Source organism: Papilio polytes, unplaced genomic scaffold (assembly GCF_000836215.1).
Source record: "Papilio polytes unplaced genomic scaffold, Ppol_1.0 DF824124.1, whole genome shotgun sequence".
Classification (NCBI taxonomy): Eukaryota; Metazoa; Arthropoda; class Insecta; order Lepidoptera; family Papilionidae; genus Papilio; species Papilio polytes.
In genome coordinates this window covers 201,355-221,368 of record NW_013525080.1, presented here as the reverse complement: position 1 = coordinate 221,368, position 20,014 = coordinate 201,355, and the positions used below count along the sequence as shown (strand labels likewise).

The 20,014-nt window shown below is 31.4% G+C and overlaps 3 protein-coding genes across 9 annotated transcripts in view; 2 read left to right on the top strand and 1 right to left on the bottom strand.

Annotated features, from left to right (window-relative positions):
- LOC106099394 (beta-parvin) lies at window positions 1–4,779 on the top strand. The gene is made up of 8 exons (XM_013277933.1): window positions 1–110; window positions 243–374; window positions 638–727; window positions 2,119–2,390; window positions 2,811–3,001; window positions 3,456–3,570; window positions 3,797–4,040; window positions 4,380–4,779. Exons 2-8 carry the CDS (start codon window positions 257–259, stop codon window positions 4,454–4,456), a joined length of 1,107 nt encoding a protein of 368 aa, XP_013133387.1. The 5' UTR covers window positions 1–110; window positions 243–256; the 3' UTR covers window positions 4,457–4,779.
- Window positions 4,780–5,869: 1,090 nt separating this feature from the next.
- Window positions 5,870–11,754, bottom strand: LOC106099408. 5 transcript variants are annotated; one of them, XM_013277960.1, is made up of 11 exons: window positions 11,654–11,754; window positions 11,359–11,460; window positions 10,933–11,133; window positions 10,366–10,426; window positions 10,065–10,105; window positions 9,794–9,856; window positions 9,313–9,436; window positions 9,037–9,207; window positions 7,733–7,829; window positions 7,480–7,652; window positions 5,870–6,433 (listed from the first exon to the last, which is right to left on the bottom strand). In XM_013277960.1, the coding sequence occupies exons 2-11, from the start codon at window positions 11,419–11,421 to the stop codon at window positions 6,132–6,134; spliced, it is 1,296 nt and encodes a 431-aa protein (XP_013133414.1). In that variant the 5' UTR covers window positions 11,422–11,460; window positions 11,654–11,754; the 3' UTR covers window positions 5,870–6,131. The 5 variants fall into 5 exon arrangements, with proteins under 5 accessions (XP_013133414.1, XP_013133415.1, XP_013133418.1 ...); XM_013277961.1 differs by having other exon boundaries at window positions 11,359–11,457; window positions 11,654–11,748; XM_013277962.1 differs by having other exon boundaries at window positions 5,871–6,433; window positions 9,049–9,207; window positions 11,654–11,753.
- A 480-nt stretch (window positions 11,755–12,234) lies between these two features.
- LOC106099400 (ecotropic viral integration site 5 ortholog) overlaps window positions 12,235–20,014 on the top strand; it is a 40,402-nt gene continuing 32,622 nt past the window's right edge. For 2 of the 3 annotated variants that reach the window (XM_013277944.1, XM_013277946.1), the window contains exons 1-2: window positions 12,235–12,333; window positions 18,485–18,534. The gene's annotated coding sequence lies outside the window, so the exon portion shown is untranslated. The remainder of the gene's footprint in view (window positions 12,334–18,484; window positions 18,535–20,014) is intronic. The other variant, XM_013277947.1, reaches the window with a different exon arrangement.

Here is a 20,014-nt window from a genome sequence, read left to right as displayed (position 1 = left end):
AAAAAGCAACTCGAGTCCCATCACTAGTAGTACTTATTAATTCCATGGTACAGACAGTATCATACTCTTTGGTTTGACATAAAAATAAGTATAACTTGCCCAAGTTAGAGGTAAATATTACAAGTCATTTATAAATAAGGACAAAAATCACTGATATTAAATAGTTATAACATTGTAGGCACATAGAGTTGATCTAAACGATGTCGTGAACACACATTTATGACTCATTTTCCTTGTTAAAGTTTTCTCCTTGAAGATGTCTTCACCACGCCCAAAATCTCCCAGAACTCCCGTTTTGCCAAAAAAGGAAGATAAGGAAGAATCTTTTTGGGACAAAATCGGCACTATTGGCCGCAAGAAGCGCATAAAGGAAGGTAAGTCATTCTAATTTTAATGTTTACGAAACAAGTGTTGTGTAAAATTGTAGATTACCTCATTCTACGCTGCGCTAATTCAACTTTTAACGAAACCAGTTTTAATTTTAGTTCTTAGAGATATGAGGTTTAATGCATTTAAAAACCAATAAAAAAGTAGTTATGTTACAGCTTACTGGAATGAATCAGAAATATAGAAAGTGACATCAAAAAAATGACAATAGTATTTAAACGATGGTGATTAATAACATTTTTATGTACAGTACAAGATGTTCAAGCTGAAGGGAAGTATGCAATCGATTCACCAGGGAGCCCAACAGCTCCGGAAATTCCTCCCGAGGAGTACAGCCTTCGTAAGTCTATATTCTATATGTCATTCGCTTATTATTTGATATTACTTTGAAAACCTACACTTAACCTTGCTGTAAAGTATATATAAAAGCAACTGAAATGATGAATCAATAAAGTAGAAATACCCATTCATGAAATCTGTATATTGTACTTCTTCTTTTAATGAATAGTTCCATCATTATTTTGATGATTTTACCAACATCAAGGTTGAAGATAACTGATAGTATAAAAACAACATTAAAATTTTCAATAGCAGTTAACTAGATAGACGGAATCCAGTGTGAATGACAAAATTGACAAACCAGTAGCTGATGATATCAATTGAGGCACTGAAAGTGTATGTTGTAATACTTCCCAAGAATAAAGTGTCAGATTAAAAGCAGTATGCATGTAAGAGTTGGCATTTTGTTTTAAACAGCATTGTACTTGTTAATGACAATTGTGTAATATTCTGTCAGTTATCTTAATTTAAGGAATAGATACCTATATACATGAATATAAATGTTATCTTATTTTGGAATAGTACATGTTTCTAAAATAACACTAACAGAAATATATGCTAGGAAGAAAATGTGTGTCAGATTATTTTTGAACAAGTAGTTAATGGCAGTTGTCAAGGAATTATCAGATAGGTTGCTTCCTTTCTACCCTTAAGAATTCGAAAATGTAGAATAGATAAAAAAATATTTAGAATGAGATTATTATAAAGTGAACTCTGTAGATGAAGGCAAAATCATCATCATCCTGGATGCAAATTGGTCAAAACTTAAATATTCATACAGAAATTTCATAAAAAATAATATGCAGTTCACATTAACTATGTCAAATTACACATTTATCACTACAGAAAATTTCTTTACAAATTAGTGATTTTTATATTCATTTTTAATACGAATATTTCTTTTAAAAATGACTTAATAAATGAATAAAAAAATTACTCACAAGACATTTTATGACAAGAGATGCATAATTATAGATATCCATTGTTCACTGAAATAGTTTTGTTTAATATTAGGCACCGAAATTACAAAATTCACAAGCATTTTTAACAACAGCCTTACAAATAAACACAAAGCACAAAGTTAAACATAGGAACAAACTGAGAATAGGCAATTATTGCTATGCAAATGAATATGCAAATTTTGCTTACAATCAGTTTATTTCTAAGTTTAACTTTACTGTTCAAACATAAAGCGAGCGTGAACTGAACAATGAAACAGGATAATTGTTATGATTGATAATCTATTTTTAACATAGCATTTATTTTATCCTTATGTCAAAGTAAGATAACAAGTTCATTTTGTAAAGTGAACTACACTTGTAGACTGAGGTTGTGAATATATTTAATTTAAAATGACTGAAAGTGTACCAACTGATATAAATGACATTTCAGTTGATAACGAAGAGAGAGCCATTATTGAACCTAGATCTTTGGAAGATCCTAGGGTCAAGGAATTGATACAAGTACTAATAGATTGGATCAATGATGAGCTTGCTATGCAAAGGATTATCGTCAAGGATATAAGTGAAGATCTTTATGATGGACAAGTTTTACAAAAGCTACTTGAAAAGTTGACGGAAACAAAGTTAGATGTACCCGAAGTGACGCAATCTGAAGAGGGTCAACGTCAGAAGTTGGCCATTGTCTTGAGAGCTGTGAATAAGGTAAATTATTTTGTTTTAATTTGCTATTTTTATTAATTATCACACTACTATTTTGGAAATTATTGATGCTTGTTGGATGCTATCTTTTGCTCAAGACTTTGCGTGCGCACGTAAAATAAATAGCAATAAATAATATGTTAATATCAAGCAGTGTGCTGTTCGTTTGCCCACTTTTTCTAAAAAAAAAAAGTCTTTTTTACTTAGAGATAATGTTGCTTTCTAGTGGTATAGGGTATTTTAAATTGGCCCAGTTATTGAGTTTATCAATACATAAAATCCACAATTATTTCTCTTTATAACATTTGTATAGATATTTGTATAGATAATGAAGTCACCGATAGAAAAGTAAAAAATTGAAATAAAGTCTTTAATTTTTTTTGTTTACAATAAACATATTTAAAAAATAACTTTATATTTTAGGTGCTCTTTGGAACACCAAAGCCTGCCCAAAAATGGAGTGTAGACTCTGTTCACTCAAAGAATGTGGTGTCAATTTTGCATCTGTTAGTTGCTTTGGCACGTCATTTCCGTGCACCTGTGCGGCTGCCAGAGAATGTCAGTGTTAATGTTGTGGTTGTGAAGAAAGATGCACCTAATCAACTATCTCACAGGTATAGTATTATACTAGCTGTTCTGAAATTAAAAAATATAGCCATTGTTACTAAGAGATAAATTACCTTTCTAATCGGGAATTTTTTTTTAAAATCGGCTCAGTAGTTTCTGACTTATTTCAATATATATAAAAATACAATTCTTTCCTCTTTATATTATTAAGATGAAGTATTAGATTTCATTCTCAGTTTGATACCTCAATTATAGTAAAATAAACATTACAAGGATTCAGGCCTGCCTGATGTAATATGTTAAGATTTCTGATGTGCGAACATACTGATAATTGTAAAAAAAAGTAAAATACAACCAAAATCAAAACGAAAAACCAATTAACTTTGATGTTAGCCATTTCTACTACTGCATGAATAAAGATATTGTATTTAATTTTACTAAGAGTATTTGAGTCCGGGACCAAAAAAATCTTTTCTTTAAAGTTAATTTATCTTTTTCCAGGACATATATAGAGGATATAACCACTACTTATGATGATTTGGGTATGAAGTGTGAAAGAGATGCATTTGATGCACTGTTTGATCATGCCCCAGACAAGTTGCAAGTTGTTAAGAAGGTAATAGAGATTTTTGTCTATAGTTCGGTAAATCTCCACTGTCATATTGCTATCCTTCTCATTCCCTCTGAATTAAACAGAGAGCAAGTATTTGTATACAAGTGTAACACTATTTGATCACGGAGCCTAATGTTAAAGCAGCATTTTTTATGTTTTCCTATAAAAGTAGTTGAGCTGATGGATTTTTCGTTTGGTGTTATTTCCTAAATTGTTTAATTGTTTTCAGTCTCTGATAACATTTGTTAATAAACATCTGAGTAAAGTGAATTTAGAAGTGGTCGACTTGGACAGCCAGTTCCATGATGGTGTATTCTTGTGCCTGCTGATGGGTCTACTTGAAGGTTTCTTTGTGCCGTTATATGACTTCCACTTGACTCCGCAGGACTTTGATCAAAAAGTCCACAATGTATCTTTTGCCTTTGAGCTGATGCAGGATGTAGGACTGGCAAAGCCAAAAGCCCGACCTGAAGGTAATTTATCTTTATTCTAGTCTCTTATTTCAGATTTATTAGCAGATAATAGACCATAATAAACATTCTTAAACTAACTATAGCCCTCGGATCCGTCCGCGTGTAATTAAATAAAACAAAAGAGATTAGCTTATGTGTTCTTCCAGACTATGCCCTAAATCATTGAGATCCGTCAAGTAATTTAGGCTATAAATTCTGACAAGCATCCATCCATTTAAACTTTCGCATTTATAATATTAGTTAGATTTATCTATTCTTCTTGTTTTTGAAAGTTAGTTTATTAATTATCAATGAGATCTTGCGGAAATAATATTTATAGTTAAAATTTTCTGATTTCAGATATCGTGAATCTCGACCTCAAATCAACACTGCGGGTTCTTTACAATCTATTCACTAAATATAAAAATATGGCGTAACCATCACCTTAAAAAATTTGATTATTTAATGAACTAACAATCTTATAATTTTATTAAAATAACTAATTTAAAGAGAAATTCAAATTTAATTGATATATTCATTTTCTAATTTGAATATATTCGTAACATATAAACGTTTTAATGTAATGAAATAATAATGTTTTATAACTTGGTTTCTACAGTCAACAATCTGTTACAAATTATTTCAGTTGATATACAGTGGAAACGAACTCTAAAAGCTATACATCACAGAAAAAACATATTTTAACATTAACATAATTGTGTGCTTGCTTTTAATAAAAAAATTTAATATATGTTTACTATTCCGTTTGTTTTATTTGAATCCTTATTCCTAACAGCAAGTTACTGTTTTAAGAAATCGTTTTTCTTTGAAAGATAATGAGAGGTTTTGTATAGACCAAATACAATTCTATACTAATTTATACTTGGGCACTAGTCAAATGAGGCAAGTTTCTTTGGTTAATAATATTACGTCTTACTAATATTATAAATGCAAAAGTCTACATGGATCTTAGAGTTTGTTACCTAAACCGCTGAACGGATCTCAATGAAATTTGGCATAGCCATAGTCTAGATCACAAAAAAAGCGAAAGCTAGTCTTAAAATAAATGAGAAAGTTTAAATGGGTGTTTATTAAAGTTTATAGCCTAAACTGCTGAACAAATCTTGATGAAATCTGGTATTGACATAGAGGATAGTTTGATCATTGAGGTGAAATTAAAATTTTATGTATCTAGAGATAAAGAGGGCACAAGCCCTTGGCTACAAAGCCAATGCAGTGTTCAAACAGGCCAATGGATTAACCATACATACATTGTAAAGTTACCAAAAAGATATTTTCTGTAACATCCCTGTTCCCGGCTATGAATATTATTATTGCATTGATTAAAAAGGTCCTCGGATTTAATGAAAACCAATACATAAATTATTCTTTTTAATCAATAATCATCTTATCAAATTACAAAATAAATAACAATCAAATTGGCTGCTTGTTGCATCTCTTAATACCTTTTGACTCTCTTTTATTATAAATTAAAGTTACATGAGTATGCATACAATATGATATAATTTTTATTGAACATTGAAAATAAATTACGTATCAATAATCAACTTATTTTACAAAATAAATAACAATTAAATTGGCTGCTTGTTGCATCTGCTAATACCTTTTGACTCTCTTTTATTATAAATTAAAGTTACATGAGTATGCATACAATATGATATAATTTTTATTGAACATTGAAAATAAATTAGATAGAATAATAGAGGTACCGACGGCCAGCGATTGAGCGAAACTACCCCCCCCCCACTACCGTTTCTATTTTTTAACCATATACATAATTTTTTTTATCAAAAAAAAATATATTATATGTGTTATAATTTCAATCACAAATATAGTTTTATTATGAATTTTAAATAATTTTTATTGGATATTAAAAAAAACATGCGGTTTATTGAATCATTCGCATGCAATTTAAGAAAATAATCAAAAGCATGCAAATATTCCCTCTTTATGACATATTCATCATCTCTACTAATAGTATAACATATAAAATGTCTCTTAACACTTAATGTTCCTCCACAATACTTTTTTCATGTTCCTGTTGATTGTCGGAACTTTCCGTGCTAAATTGTAACCCACTTTGGTTGCCACTCAATGTGTAAAGAGTGGGCTGCGTCGGTTGCAGCACCCAAAGCCTGCATAAATATTAACTGGTCCATTACTCCCTGGGCATTGGGTTGGCTCTCCATGGACCGCGGTTGCTGAAACTCCACAGTCAATATTTGCGTTTAGTGCAAGGCTACCGCAACAAAAGCATATAGTAGTGGTCCGCTCGTTTAGTCCAATACATGTAGCACATTCCCATTTGTCATGATTGGCCATTATTAACTCGTTAAATTGATCAGATTCATTTTGTGTCGATGAAGGATTTCCTAAAGTTATATTTGAAGAAACTGAAAAAAAAAAGATTCTATGCACATTTTTCTTATTAATCTATCCTAATATTATAAAGCGTAAACCAACAATTAGTTGTGCAGGATGTCATCAATCACAGGATATTTTTGAACAGTTTTTTTTAAATAAGAAGCCTTATATTAACAAAACGTTTTAAGCTACATATATTCAAGCTATTAAATTTAGGAGGTGAATGAATTAAAAGTATCAAGCGCGAAAGGCACAAAAGCTACTATCAGTAAAGAAGCAATTCTTAACCAAAGAAGATGACCTAAGCATCAGTCAATTGTTTGAATTTTCACATTTGCATTTAAAAGATTTACAGAATGTAAACAATGAAATGTAGTTTTTAATGTGATGTGGATGAAGCCGCATGGGATCAGCTAGTCATACAATGTAATAAAGCGTAAACATTCACTTATTTGTTAAGCAAATCAGTCAGCAGTCAGCAATCACAGCATCGTTATAGTTACCAGCTATAGTTTGTCATATTAAGGTTGATTATTTTGATAAATCACGCATAAAAAGTATTAAATTGCAAAGGTAAATGTCATTAATTGACGCTATTCTTACGAGACGGTAACAAAAGCGCATAACGTACAACTATGAACAGTCGATATTTGGTTAGATAATATAGAATTTTAAAACTAAAACTATAATTGACTTATTATTTAAAATAAGGGACGATTCCAAATAGAGATGGTAATGACAATGATACTAAAATTCATCCATATTTAGACAAACTATAATAGCAGCAAATGCGGAAGATTGCTATAACAGTACTTGTTAGCTAAAGGCATATGCATTTGAATTCCAGCATTTGTAATTGCATGGTGTACAAATGTAGACAACTAAAAAAAGTTATAATAATTACATACAGATGACGAGGAGCTAGATAAATAATAATATTGCAATTTAGTTATTATATATAATATTTAGTTCAATATAATTATTGAATTTAAATTTTGGGTTTCTGTCCAACATTCATATACAATTAGTATTTAGTATGTCTTACCTTTGGGTTAAAATTTGTGTATCATCTTACCTTGTCTGGGATGTTTCTCTGGACAATTATCAATAATTTCAGGTTGCATAAACATGGTGTCTCTTGGCACTGCCTGGTTTGACACTTCCCTATCCATTTCTACAATTATCAGATCCGATGACGATGACCCGATTTCGATCGGCGAAGCATTTTCAACTGCTCTACGCCGTGACCTTGAAATTAAATTGTAAGTATATCTACATATTATTGGACAAAGAAATAACCTTCCTAGCTGTATAAGATTATTTGTTACCTTATTGCGCTAGGAGTTGTTCCAGAACTAAAACTGCTTCTGTATCGCGGAATACAATAAGGAGTCTGTCTTGTAACCACGGCTCTAGTTTTGTGATCTGAAAATGCAACGAAATTAGTATGATCGTTTATTAGGTATCCCGGTATGAAATGAGCGTTTTTTTTTTCGTGAAAATAAAACACTAATTATTAATGGGAAAGTAAAAAACATTTTAAAGTTTTGGCTATTGTTTTCTACACATTTTAACCACCTTTCTGGCAATTTGCGGATACGACGCCAATAAAATTGTTTGTCTTTTAAAGAAAATCAACCAGACAGCCAATTTTCGACCTCCTCGTAGGAATCAAAGTGCTGCTCAGCCAATGCGTCGATGAAAACAAATGGTAGTCGGAAGGAGCCAAGTTTGGTGAAAGGCAGGTTGAACCGGTTTTGCTTTGTGTGCAGGTGCATTGTGATGGAGCAAATTACCTTAGATTACCTTGCCATTTCTTTTGGCCCAATCTGGTTGTTTCTCAATCATTGCATGTTTCAAATTGATCATTTGTTGTCGGTAGCGATCAGTATTTAACGGCTTCACCAGGTTTTAGAAGCTTGTGGTACACCACACCTTTCTGGTCTCACCAAACACAAAGCACTGTCTTCTAGCCAAATCGGTCTGGTTATCTACTTGATGTTGATGGTTGTCCTGGATTAACCCATGATTTTTTTTCATTTAGAATTCTCAAAATAAATCCATTTTCATCGCTAGTAGTAATCCGATGCAAAACCGATTTTCTTTCTTGTATTTGAAGCAAAATTTCACAAGTATTTTGTCTTTCATTCAATTCATGTAGCATCCATTTTCCATACTTGGCTCGTTCCCATAGCTTTTAAACCTTAAACTTTTTTTTGCTTCTGACACAAAATGTCATCTCTATCTAATTCGGCGTCTTCAGACTTTTTTGGTGGTCTTCCACGTTCTTCATTTCTGACATCAAAAGCATTATTTCTGAACTGTTCACACCATCTTTGTCATGTTGCTTCTGATAGAGCATGTACCCCGACGAGCATTATCTTCAAATGAAAACAAAAAATTAATGCTTCCCGCAAATCATCACTTTCTGTTACAAAATTCGACATTTTTAACACCATGAAAAAATATGATGTTTGGTCAATGACTTGATGTAGACTAAATATGTTTCACAGATGACATAGCAAACAAACAAAAAATAAATAAAGGCTTGTTCAAAACAAATGTTCCCTATCTTGACGCTCACTTCATACCGTTATAACTGGTAGTCAGGTTAAGATTGATTGACAATTACGATTTTTATTACTTCTCGATGGTCCAGGGTCTTGCGCTTTTACAACCCCTCTGAGAGTTATGTTTTCTAATGGCGTATTTCGAACATAAGTATCATTTTGAGCCTGTTGTGTATTTCCCAAGTTCTTCGAGGACTGGTACATATTATTTGTATCATCAAATATTAATCTTGCTGTTGAAGAGAGTAAAAAACATATGTGTTAGTGGCTTAAACAGTAGTAGTTGATAAAGTCAGCTGTATAACTGACTAAAGTATTTAGTAAGATTAAAAGCCTACCAGGTCTTAACAACGATCTAACTCTCCTGCTGTCCTGCAAAGAACTGGTTGAAGATATTGACGGATAAGCACCACTCGAACTAGGCTTTTCATTTATGTTTGTAGCTCTGTTTGTACAATCAACCTGAAATGCAATTTAAAAACATTTCTGATCAAAGGAAATAAAAATCAACACTACAAAAAGTGGCAGTTGATGAAAAAAATATATGTACATATAAATAAAATAACAACAAAGTTTATATAACTTTTTATCCAATAAACTGATTTTATAAGAGATTGGATAATTTAAAATGTACTTGGGAAACAAAACGAAAAATGTATCATTGCTGCAAAAAAACTTATAGAGAATGAGATTCAAATTTGTTTTTTACTTATATAAAACTCAATTCCATATTCACTGTTTGTATTTTCTAGCAATGTAACATGTCAATGATGAAACTACAGGTAGCTAGAATAAAACATTACAAAGAAAATAACATACATGTAAATCCAGATGCATAACAACTAGCTCAAATATGCACAAAAACATTATCCTCTTGTCAATCTGGTAAAGAAATGTAGCATATTTTGAATTAAAAATTATTCTACTACTTCCTGTGCTTTGATGGTAGTCAGGTTTTATGGTAGTAAGGTCTTAATATTTATTTATTACCACATTTTAGTACAAAATGCAGACATTCAAATATTTCATAACAAATAACACAGTATTTATATATAACAAAAATAAAACAATTAATAGCCAATGCACTTACTTGTTGCCAATATCCTTGTCTGCGTGGAATTTCCGTGGGGCCTGTAAAAAAGATTTTTTTTTAGTTATCTATGACTTACATACAATTTAACGTAAGAATCGTTATTTCTTTTGTGAGAAGTAAAAATTCACTTACTTAAGACAATATATATTTACATAAAATACATACAGGCAAGCATACTAGATACATAACCAAGAATCATTACGGAGTGGCATTGGGGTATGGAATTCTTGATGTGCCATGGAATATGCAATGTAAGTTTACCAAGATACAGTTATAAAGTAAACAAAAAGCAACTTACCATCACTTTCACTATCTGTGTCTATAATTTCCACTACTCTAGTTCCATTATTGCTATGTGGCTGCAAACATTCATTAATTTAAATTTATAATTAGACATATCTACCTCTACTGTTATCATAAAGTTTTGAAACAAATTGTTCTATAGGATTTCACAAATCACAGCATACTTTTTTACAATATTATTTTCTAATACCCTACACTTTTACATAAATTTTCACAGTATTTAATTTGATAATTAGAATGTCATACAGGAAGGAACAAAACTGCAAGTCAATAGCAGTAAAAAAGTAAGATTGCTATGGTAATAGTAATTGGAGAATTACCATTGCAGTGTTTTACCATAGTTATGATATTGCTGCTACTGAAAACTAACATCATAAAAGGCAGACCACATGTAACATTGAAATAAATAGCACAATGATTTGTTTTATTCATGCCTTATATTCTGATAATCTTATGACTTTCAATGTTTAAAAATATGTGCAAATTCACTATTGCATGCAGTCGGAGCCTCATGGGAACAGCTAGTCAAGAATAAAGTTCTACTACTTTTGAGGGTACTTACTGAATGAAGTGCAGGTTGAGAAATTCTGTTGTTGCATCTCCTTTTTTGTGGTGGTGATCTACAATCATCAGTCTCGGAGGATTGATCAGACTCAAAGAGTGAATTATGATTTGGTGGATGTTTTGCATTAAATGAACGAAAACCATTTATACGGTCTAGCAAACTCGTGGATATAGTGTTAATCATGTTAGATAACAACGTCTGAAAATAAAATGATGCATTACAATACACCTTGATTAACATTTACCATCATTTAAAGTACCACGTGTAGGGCGTATAAATATAAATAATATAAAGTGTAACACGTAAATTTTAAAACTGATAGCGTTGTAATTACTTATGAATCAACATTTGATCAAATATAAAACAACCGAATGTAAAATTGTATGATGATGATGTAAATATAACATAAATTTTTTAACTTACTGTGGTTCTTTGCCAGCGAGACCGTAGCCGCTTTCTTCGGTTATTATTCCTATATCCAGACATTGTCGCGAACAGCTTCTCAGGACAGAAATCGCAATACTGCTGTAACAAAAAAGTTATCTCAATGTCGGTACTTCTGATTTCATGATACAATACAAATGGTACTCAAAATGTAACTAAAACACACAAAATGTAACTTAATACTTTAAATACAATCGCCAAACTTGTAAAACACAATATTATAATGGTAAAGCTTAACCAACAAAACGTGGTAAAAGCAAGAGAAGAAACTCACAGCTCACAGGCACGATAAGTCCACCATCCAGTAAATCAAAAACAAACTCAATATCAGTATGCACCGCCGCCAAAGAGCAAAGACAAAGAGCATATATATTTTTGTCTTTTCTTCTTGGCTTTGACACTTAAGTGAATTTAGCCACTGACAAGTTAAAAACTCGGGAACCAAGTCGCTTAACAAAAAATGATAAAAACAGTAGAAATGATGGATTGGCAATTTTTGGAGAAGGATCAGGAAGTAAGGAAATATGTTTGATCCATAGTGTATAATAAATTATAATTAATGTTACTTATAGTACGACTGTAGTAGTAATAAACATTTATTTACTCTCATTATTTGGAATGGTCATTATTAATTTGAGAAATAGTCTTTTTCTTTTAATTCATAAGTTATAACTATGGATATATCGATTCCAACTTCTATAAAAATAAAAATCGAAAAATGATAAAATTCATGACTGATTTTAGAAAACATCCCTACTAAATTTGAAATGAATTGTCAAACTAATCTAAATTATTTAGACACACATAACAGTTATCTATGTTTGCTATTCGTTGCTATTCGTCTGTAATCTGTGGTCAGATAATGTTATATACTCTGGGTGTGCCATTTTGTTGTATGTCTATATTTCGCTGTGCCTAACAGAAGTCAAGTAAAGTTTTTAATTTTGTTCATATGTGAGTACTGCCTTTATTTTTTATATATACATACTTTCGGATATTTCCAATTTGATAATACATATTTAAAAACTTATATTGTACAAAACGAAACGAATAAAAGTGTCGACTGGTAAACTTTTAGTAGATGTAGTGAATAAGTTAGTAAAGAATTTTGTTGTCGATTTTGAAATGTTGTATGGTTCATTAACATTACAAAGTTTACCCACGGCGAAATAGAAGTTAATAGGTTAAATAAAATTGATAATATTCAGATGCTAGAATAATAAAATTTATTAATTGACAGCAACTTTGTGAAAGCTTGTTTTCTAATCTTACTAATGTAAATGTAAGTTATATAAATTACAACTTATTTTTAAATAGTTAATTATCAAATAAGGACTTCAAAAACAATCTTTAACTATTTTGGTGCCACTAGTATAGACAAATTTGAATCTTGATCCTAGTTTACATTAGGCTAGTAACTTAGTTACAACTAAGGTTTGTTTGGTTTTATAAGTAAATAACATATTTTGTGTTTACATTACCCTCAACTGAAAACTTACACACATTTCATTTATCTCTTTATAAGAAGTATAGGTTTTTATTGTATAATAAATTATCTTTGCACCTAAACACTCACTTCTTTATGATTTTCTAATCAACTAGACTATAATTTCATTGTTCGAACACAATTATTTACTAAATTACTTTGTTCTTTAATAAATTACTAGAAATTTCCAAACAAGGCATAACATTTTATCAGGTCCCAACTTGTCATTTACACTGCACATTGATCAATAATCCAAATTCTTCTAAAACTTCCGATAAAACTTTTGTATTATTTACAAACACATGAGAAGTTTTATGTTCTAAAAAACATTACTAGAACAATTTTATTTTCATTGAAACATTTTCCATTCTCTAAGTTTGTGTTATAATTTTTTGTAAATATTTATTGCTAGCTGTTGCTCATGACTGTCCCTGTGAAATTAAAAAATAATAGGTAAAGTGCCTGGCAAACATCTTGCACAATACATTTAGTTGCCCAGTAGTTGACTTTACATTCTCTTTGGGAGGCAAGGGATGTCGAGCGCGCTTTCTCTTGCTATTGTTTAGTCAGTGGGCCTTTGCGTCCCGCTTTGTACCCCACATTCCGTTTGCTCCTGAGTACACTTATCTCCTAGTTTTGTTGACCCAATATAGTTGTTACTTGTAATAATTGTTTGTCGTTTTTTTCTGTTGTTATTTTCAAGTCTTATTTGATTATAATAATCAAGTTTTATTTGATTATTATTATTTTTTTGTGTTGAGTATGCCACGAAAAAGTAACATTGTTCTAAAAAGACGAGCCTGGAAAATGTTATATGATGTATTATGTTTCATGAAACAAGAATTATCTAAATAAATTGAAGTACTATACAAGCCGTTTATACATGTCTGTTATATCTTTAAAAATTTGACATTTTTTCATTCCCAATTAATACATATACTTAAAATATGTCAATTACTTTGTCTGAAAGTGTATGTGCGTGAACCTTCCCCCACTATGGCGTTTTTGTTCAAGTAGTTTGCCGGTTTTATAGCTTATGTTACTCGCAGATAAATTACCTTTCTAATGGTGAAAGAATTTTTGAAATCGGCTTAGTTGTTTTTCAGTTATTTCAATACATACATACATGTTTTTCTTTTGTTATTTCTGATTGTGTCGTAGTGTTGTTAAGGATAAAATGTTATTTTTATTTTTATTTTACAACAATACAATTTTTTTCTTCTTTATTTATTTTGCATATATACAGCTGTAGTCCATTGCCAGATTCATTTTTTGTACTGGAACTCCTGTCATACCCTGGCAAATCATAGTAAATAAATATATGGACCTGTTAATTCAGACAAGATTAAACATAATGTTGTGTGAAAATGGATTCTTAAATTCCACTACAGGTGCTTATTTTTAACTAACAGTTTTATCTAAAGAGTTAGCTAGAGAGAGAGAGAGAAAGAGAGAGAGAGAAAGAGAGAGAGAGAGATTTAAACATTTTAAATGTCAGTTGAACTGTACAGCTAATGCTTTGCCTACATATGCACAGTTTAAATGGACAATTGAACTGTTCTGTTAAAACTCTCAACTGTGAGCTTTGTGATATTCAGGATGAACTTGTTTAGTGATGTTTATAATGGTCTCCCCTAGCTTATCCTGCTCCCTGCTGCTAGGGTTGTACCACCAGGTTTTCGTATTTCTCTATTGTATTGGTCTTCGATATAATCTGTTACATTATAACCTGACCACCGTTATACTTTTATAATAAATGTTTTATTATCTTACCAATCGCGTCATAATAAATAATAAACACGAGCACGCGCGTTACTTAAGTGTAGGATAGCCATACTTACCTGCAACAAAAAATATCTTTAGTATTCAATATATGATTTATATGACATGACATATTTTAATATTAACAATCTCCCTTTGAAGTCGGTTAACATATTATACATTTAAAGTTATAGTATCTGTATGAAATAAAGTAAATTAGTAATAAAACATAGACTATGTTATATCTGTATGTGATAGCATAGCTTTTTAATGGTGAAATTTTTATTTTAAATAGACCCAACAGTTTTTAAGTTATTTCAATACATACAAAAATGCAAATCTTTCCTCTTTATTATATCAGTATAGATTATAGCGGAAATACACCAGAAAAGCCCTACAGAAGTGGAAAAATCATATCCATTAGCGAGATAGAGATATTGTCGTTCAAACAGGTGCAAAAGAGAAAGCATTTGGGTCAATGTACCCAGCGGTGTTACAGCGGACGGCGCACGCTTCGACGTGTTGCCATTGGCTAATGCTCGATTGTTCAACTAAAGAATTAAATTCTAAACAAAATATTACAAGATATTAGAATAGAAGAGCTATAATTAAACTGTAATCAAATATTACCAAATGGGTCGGAAATAAATTTTCTCGACTTCTCTTTCATAGTAATATTAACTTATCTCAAGTGATCACCTGTAGTTTAAACAGAATTTGACTAGAGAATTATCATTGGATTCGTATGAGGATATTGATTTATTTCTTTAATACCTGTGTACTTTTCTAAAACAAAAAAATACTTGTGAGTTAGATTAAATTTATTATTTAATTAATTGTAGGACATCTAAGTACATAAGATGTCGTCTTCCATCGCTCATCTATTCTCAATTTTTCTTCCTGTATTAAAAGGTCATTCATTAGATCTAATTGATAGTTTTTAACCCGAAGATATTACAAGACAATGATTATTACAAGTGTCGATCGTGTAACATAGGAGTTATTTCTATACTCAATATTTACAAGAACAAGACAAGTTATTTATGTCAAATAACTTTTAATTTGTTGAATCCGCGTTATTATCCAAACTTGCTGTAAAAATACATTCATTACTTTTGTATCAAACATGTATCCAATTACTGTACTTATCAGAGTTGAACTGTCGAATTGCGTAAGGTCAAATAAAAACTTACTCCAGTTTAGCAATATGATGCCAATGAACGTATGACGTAATTATTAAAAAAGGTCTGAATAAAAACTAAATGAAGAAGGTATAATTAAATATCAGAGTTATAATAAATAGTAGCGGAGCGACGAGTGGTATAGGAGGGTAAAAAGGAGACTGTAATTTAAATGCAACCAATTAAGATAAAAAAATGTCAAATATTGCTTGTGAGATTGAAAACTAGTAATGTTTATAATTTCACGGTGATGTATTTCTGATAAAAGCGACATTTCTATCCCACCTGTTCGTGTATGTGTGTGGCAATATTATTAATGCCACATTATTTCATAGCACCCAGCTGACGTTGAACATTCCATCATGCCAGTTTCACACGAGGGCGGTACAGTGAATGCAGTATTGCTATTGTTCGCAGATTATGTGGAAACTGACTGTACTGTATCGGCGTGTGTTACACTATCTGTAGTGTTGTGCCCTCGTGTGAATAGCATCACTACGCTTGTAACTGCGAGCTGGGGCTTTGATTTGGAGAATGGAAAACTCGTTTGTCGGTTTGTGAGTCACGGTTGCCTGCCCACTTACTGTTGATGTCCTCGGTGTATGGTTTTTTTTTTCTGTTCGCTCCGCGCCTCCGCGTTAGGTGATTCTGATAGTCAATAAATAGACTTGTTTATTTTTAATAAATTGGAAATAGATTTTGTATTCATGTAGACCACTGTGTTCCAGATTCTTTTTAATTTGCATTTTAATGTAAAATACGATATCTTATAAGACACTATTGATGGTTTTACTAGGGAAGTTTATTTTAAAGACTTTAAAAGACGGACGTTAATTTATCGTATTGTCCCGGTATTATCCCATTATGTTGTGTGAGTTACTTTTCTTCTAGCCAGGATGTATGGTATGGGCTACAATTCTTACTATTGGTGTATACCTACTGTTTGCATTAGTGATCAAATCTATTATGTTTTTCCGAATAAAATTTTCAAGAAATTATTTTATGTAAGATTTTTTCAAATATAAATATTTCGTCGAATTAACGAAAATGATCACAAGCCTGACTCGTGTGTTACAAATTAAGGGAAATTCTCTCAAATTTAATTAACATTTTTTTATATTGATTTCGTGACAACATTCCGCACTAAGTAAAGTAATCGTCGCGTAAACTTTACGTACATTTGAGTTACAGTTTATAAATTACATTTGCTTCCTATTTAGAAACGTATATGGTTTATCAAACTGAGCTATGTGTCGATCACATCCACAATAATCACTGTTGTGCCGTAGAATAGCTTTGTCAGTTTTTAGCTTTGTAGACAAACTTTCAATGCTCATAGCAATGTTTGACCTTAATGGATAAGAATTGAGGGAGACCCGTTAAGTATGGTATGTCTGATATTTCCAACATGAAGAAAACCGCTTTGTATAGTTTCCTTCGTTCCCTTCCATTTCCCTGTCCGGGAAACAGTGTTCGTTCATTGATGCCTGCTCTATCTGCAATGTCGCTTATCTACCTTTCTTGCATCGCTCTTCATTTGCAAGATTCGCTTACACTTTATCTACTAATACAGTTTTATCTATACTAATATTATAAAGATTTGTATTTTCGTGTGTATTGATATAACTAAAAACTACTTAGCCGATTTAAAAAATCTTACACCATTAAAAAGCTACATTTACTGCGACTAGTATAGGCTATTTTTTATATTTTACGCGAACGTAGTTGCGAGCAACAGGTAGTTTAAAAAATATATTAATACCAAATATCTTGAATTTAGTTTCTGTATGAATATAGTTGATCACGGTTAGAAGTCAACTGTAGGAAATGGCAGTGCTCAAAAAGCCGTGATTGCGGTAGCCAGTGCTCTTAATGAGTCTCTACTTCACAATTTGAATTACACTACACCAACGAGAAAAGACTTATTCATTTGGACAAGTCTGCGACAAGAGCAAAGATACTGCGAGGGCTTTATTTATTCGTTTATTTAATACTTTTAGCATAGGTTAACAGTTTATTTATTACAACCCTCGCCAAGATTCGGAACAGATTTAATACTATTATAACGACAGTAACACGATAGACAATAGATATTCTCTCATTGTGTGTTTACAATATCTTTGTTTGTGTTTGAAATTGTCATCATGATCCTAATTATATGCATGCAAATATGTCACCGTACATTTAAAACATCATTATTATCATCAACTCACTATATGTTCCTGCTGAGGGGTTGGGAACCTTACTTAAGTTTGAGGTACTTAGGCCCTAGACAATCGCGCTGGCTTTGAAACTTGATGTATGTCTATCACTACAGTTAGTAAAATTTGAGCGTCTGTAATATTAGATCATATTTCGCGAACATGTTTACATTGCTGTTGTAGCTGATAATGAAAATCCTGTCCCTAAGTCGTTTTTGTTTCGGGATAACCTCTAACACTGGACAGAATTTTTTCGGATTTTCACTGTAGGGCGAGGACATTGTAGACGACCATTTCTTATTTCCGAGTTAACGAAGTTTGCGGCCGACCGCTAGTATTAGACATGTTAAATAGTCTGAGCTATATTGTTTTACCGACATTTTTTAATAAACCGAAAATGAGATTAGTTATACATTTTAAAAAGTTTAAGCGTTAAACATTAATGTAGATTCAACATTGTTTTTTTTTCTTTTCAGATATTAATTGACGAGCTGCTTACATTGTAGATACATGACATTCACTAAAGGTAAGATTTATTTACATATATTTCACAATTCTATCGTGTTTCGATTATCGAAGCATATTGTCCTTTTCGTTCTCTTAGTAATAACAGTGACAACTATTATGTATTAACAAGTGTTACGGCAGTGGAATTCTACAGTTCACGCTACGCTACACTAACTCGGTAGAAATTACCTATATTTATGATGTTGGTAATTATTGCCTAACATTCAACGTTACCTTGCTAGAAGTTTCCAAATCTGAATTTTAGTGAAAACTATAAAGTTATGTTAGATATAGCTGTTAACAACAAGTCTGAATATTTTAAGGCGTTTTACTTTGAGTGACTATTAAGAATTACAATAAAAATAAAATAATACTAATTTTATAAATGCGAAAGTTTAGATGGATGTACGTTTGTTAGAGTTTGTAGCCTAAACGTCCGAACGGAATTCAATATTTGGTATAGTTGTAAACCATAGTCTGGAAGAACACGTAGGCTACTCAATTTAATTTTTTACTTCCACGCGGACGGAGTCACGGGCAAAAGCTAGTATGATATAAAAGGTCTTTTTCATCAATATTTCGCAATCGAAAGTCCTATTTCATATAGTTCTTTTTAGAACCCTAAGCGAAGAATTTGTTTTTTAAGTAATAACTCCAAAAATATAGTTTAGTGAAATATGTGTTAACTCTGGTCACCACTGATTGATATTATGGATGTCAAGGTGGTGATATGTTTCATCATAAGTATGTATCACTTCACTGTTTTCGGTACAAGTACTTTATTTATTTAAACCATGCAATTTTAATAAAAACAACCTGTCAAAAGACACACTGGGCGCTAAATTCATGGCATAAAAGTGTTGATGTATGTATGCAACAATTTTAAACACTGTTTAAATTTTTAATGGTAAGGCCTAAAAAGTAACACAACATATTGATCTATAAAAAGCCACTGAACTAACACTTTTGTCAGATATATAAAACTTCGTTCTCGTTTACTTTAAGCTAACTAAAGTAATATCAAGTTCATGCAATAATTATGGAAACCTTATGACACATCTGGTCGACCCTGTACTTTGTGCAACGGATTGATCACCTATAGAATTTGAATGAACAGGTAATACTTGTTAGTAATGTGTCGGTCTTTGTTCTACAAGATATTTAGAATCAATCTGTAATGTAGGGGTGTTATTGAAACGGCGGTTGGTACTGGACTGATTTATTATTCGTCGTACTGACGGTACATTATTATTGGCATACCCACATATACACCACATTATCTCCCCCTTAAAAAAGAGCCAAAATACATTAAAACACACATAAAAAAAACAATAGAAAATTACAAAATACATACAACATAAAAAGAAAACAATTAGGACATTACCAGAAACATAATTATGAAAAATACATAGACACAAAATAAAAAGAAAAATTAAACAAGTCAAGTCAAACATCAAAGTTTCCATATACACATGTTGCATCGCCAAACCGCGATCAGG